This window comes from Drosophila subobscura, chromosome A (genome assembly GCF_008121235.1).
Source record: "Drosophila subobscura isolate 14011-0131.10 chromosome A, UCBerk_Dsub_1.0, whole genome shotgun sequence".
NCBI lineage: Eukaryota > Metazoa > Arthropoda > Insecta > Diptera > Drosophilidae > Drosophila > Drosophila subobscura.
The window spans coordinates 12,507,188-12,510,669 of NC_048530.1; the positions used below are offsets into that span (position 1 = coordinate 12,507,188).

General features: G+C 46.6%; 1 protein-coding gene across 1 annotated transcript; it reads right to left on the bottom strand.

Annotated features, from left to right (window-relative positions):
• Positions 1-2,580: 2,580 nt before the first annotated feature.
• LOC117895184 lies at positions 2,581-3,267 on the bottom strand. Its single transcript, XM_034802654.1, has 2 exons — positions 3,196-3,267; positions 2,581-3,114 (listed from the first exon to the last, which is right to left on the bottom strand). The coding sequence occupies exons 1-2, from the start codon at positions 3,265-3,267 to the stop codon at positions 2,581-2,583; spliced, it is 606 nt and encodes a 201-aa protein (XP_034658545.1).
• Positions 3,268-3,482: the final 215 nt, after the last annotated feature.

Genomic DNA, 3,482 nt, shown 5'->3' on the forward strand with positions numbered 1-3,482 from the left:
CCCAGGACGTAACCTGCAATCTGATGCGGTACGTGGCTAAGCATCAGACACGACTGCACCTGCACAACGACTGTAGTTACAGGACACTGCGTGTAAAGAGCATGGAGCATGAAATGGCATTTACTGTGGCCGGCAGCGTGACTTCTGTCACCTGTCGACACTTTGGTGGCAAGTGTCGAGGCATTCATCAAGTTACTGCTGCACCAAGTGTTGGGTTCGACAAAGAAATGATTCATAATTGCAGCACCGTTCAGGCACACCTCCTCTCAACTCCTCTCTCCGCCCACCAGTCAGCAGTCGGTAGATAATATTTCTGCGGTAATTGTCTGTCAGGAGACGTAAGTGGCATAATAATTAGTGCCACATAAAACTGAGGCAGTGACTTGCGTAAAGAATAACTACTACGTCTCTCCACTGCTCGCAGAATGAGTTCCCAGCGCCGGCACGGCTTTTGTTCTCTCTCTCTCTCTCTCTCTCTCTCTCTCTCGACACTAATGATGACGATTGGGGTGGACGTACTAATGATTCGCAATTACGACTGGTAATAAAAATCAACGTGAATGCTTTCTTCTCCGCTAAAATAGCTGAATGTCTACCAATCAATTCGAATAATGGAGATACATATGATCCAGCAAGGTGTTCTAGGACTATTTTTTGGTACAAATCGGAAGATAAGAGTTTGGCCAAAAAGTTCCTAAGAAATTGTTATGGAAGGTCTGGGTGCTTGTTGCATGTTTGAGTATTTTCAACGCAATTTTTAAACCGAATCGAGTCACGGATCTGTAACACAATAAACTCCCATCCACGCACTTGCATTGCCGATTGTCAGGGCCTCTATCTGACTCAGTTATGCAATTCCCAATACTAATAGGCGTTTACCAGCACTGGAATCCTTCATCTTTTGTAACTCCCAAAACACAAATCAACGCACTTCCCACTCCACTCCACTTCAGGAATGTTGAGAGCAATCCACTGAGTGGAGTGTTAGCATCTGTGGGCTACACGCTGCTCTCTAGTCCACTCCATTCCACTCCACTCCGCTCCACCGCCAAACTGTTGCCCGTAAATAAACTGCCCAAATTTGTCTAATGCGCTGATCCCACGAGTGCCCCCGTCCTCCAACCCATCCACCCAGCCATCCAGCCACCCAGCCACCTTCTCCTTTGTCGAGTGCTCGCCGCCATCCACCATTTACTCCAGTGGCAGCCATTGTCTTTGCTCCTCGTTCTGTGCATAATTCACGAGTTCAAATTGCCAAACGCCACATAAATGTACAAACAGGCACGTATTTATATACGTCGGTATCTTACGAATCTCCCTCTACCCCACAACAACAACAACCACAAAAGTATAAGCTGAGGGGTGTGCTCTTTTTTTCTTCGTATTCTTTTGGGTCTTATATACGAGTGTATGTGCATATGTATGGGTTGGATATAGAGGGCTATACATGGGGTGTACATGTGGGTTTTAGGTCGCCTCTGACTTTGCGGCCTGCATGCAAATTTTATGTTTTAATAATAAGTCTGTGGCATGCAAGCATCGCATATTTTATGCCAATTGCTGGGGGCAGATGTAGCCAGGGGGGGAGAAGAATTTCCCAAGGTATGGGGACGGACTACACCTGGAGTTCAGGCAGTCAGTCCTTCAGGCGGTAAAGCCCTTCTTGAAGTCCCTCTTCTGTTTGCCTGTCGTCGTTCAGTTAGCCTTCCATTCAGGCACTCATACAGTTAGCCGCTCATTCAGTCACTCATTTAGTTGGCCATTCACAAAATCACTCATTCAGTTGGTCCTTCCTTCCGCGAACCCATTTGGCGGTTGGTTTTTTCATCAACCAAAAAGCGGGCATCATTTTCACGATATGCCTGGCTTATCTTTTGGTTTCCCAATTGATTGTCCCCTTGCTCGTGTGCAACATTGTTTCAGCAGCTGCACACATGCACGAATTGATTACAATTTTCATGAAAATTGATTGCATTTATGGTTGCATTTGTCGAGAGAGGGAGAGAGGGAGGGCGAGTAGAAATGTAGAAATATAGAGCAGTGCATGTCCAATGTGCAGTGCAGTCCAGGGTGCAGTCTCGGGTGCAGTCTCGGGTGCAGTGCGTGTGGTCATGCAAAATGCAAATCCATGGGAATGAAATATGAGTACGAGTTTGATTGCCCCCAATTTTGTGACCCATGGCCATGTTTCTTAAGAGTGTTTCACAGTGGGACCTACAGTAAAATTGGGAAAGAAATAAAATGAAAAAAAAAACCGAGTTTTACTTTAACTTTAAGAATACTTCATGCACTTTTAAAAATACAAAATGGAACACAGAATTGGTGTCTGGAAAGTACATTTAATTGGATATTTCTAATCCCACTGTGTGCCTTTATCTTTCTGCTGTTTTGGGGTTTTCTTTTGGCATACATTTTCCTTTCGCACTTAATTAACAATCGCACACCCCGCAACAGGGAGGGAGAGGGAGAGATTTCGAAAATGGGAACTTTTATTTGTTACAACTAGAAAAAAAAAACACACACACATAGAACTAGAACAAGAACAAAAAGGAGGAGAGCAACAAAGTCCTTTCTGCCCGTTTAGCAGGACTTGAAAATGGTTGCATTGACCTCGTACTTGCAGAGCTTTCGCTTGGTCACACCGTCCTTGGGGTTCAGGCCATAGACAGTGCCCTCTAGCGTGTACAGGGTGTTGGGATGATACATGAACTTCAGGAGGGCCGTGTCCGGTGGAACCTGAATCCTGTTCATCATGTAGACACCTGCCTTCAGCGGACAGGCGAGACTCATGTTGCTGGCCCCCTTCGAGAGCATCAGCTTGGCCACGTTGTTCCAGGCGGACACATGTCGCATGTACTTCCAGAAGTCACATGTCTTTGTCGTGGAGTTGTACAGGGTGCGTGGCAGTTCGGTGCGCGAGGGCGAGGGCGAGCCGCCGGCGCTCCGCTTGCGTGGCTGCTGCAGCAGCACGAGATGCCACAGTGGTATGGCCACATCTTGGCGCACTGTCGTCACCGAGGACATGGAGTTGTTCTTCTCGTACATTTTCATCTTCAGGCCATAATTGGGCGTGTCCCATGTCCGAAAACCCACCAGCTTCATCACATAGCAATGCTGCATGGAGGAAAAGAACAAAAGGAAATCTCTTTGAGTTCGAATTGTGTTCGGATATGTAAAGGCTTTCCCACACAGCACCTGCTTGGAGTGCGGCAGGCAACCGATCAGCGCTAGAATCCCCATCCATTGAGTACAGTGGCTCCTCCTCATGTTGATGGTGCGGCGGCACTTGCCGAGCGACTAAATTGGCTAAAAAAACAGAGCCACAGCGTGATTTAGTCATTGGCACTAATTATGGGCTCCAGTGATTTGTTGGCACACCTCAGTTGGATGCAATTATTGCCATAATTATGGTACAGATGTTCGTTTTCTAATTGAATTTTAATGGCTGCTGCAGGGGCAGATTATTGGGAATTTATAGAGAA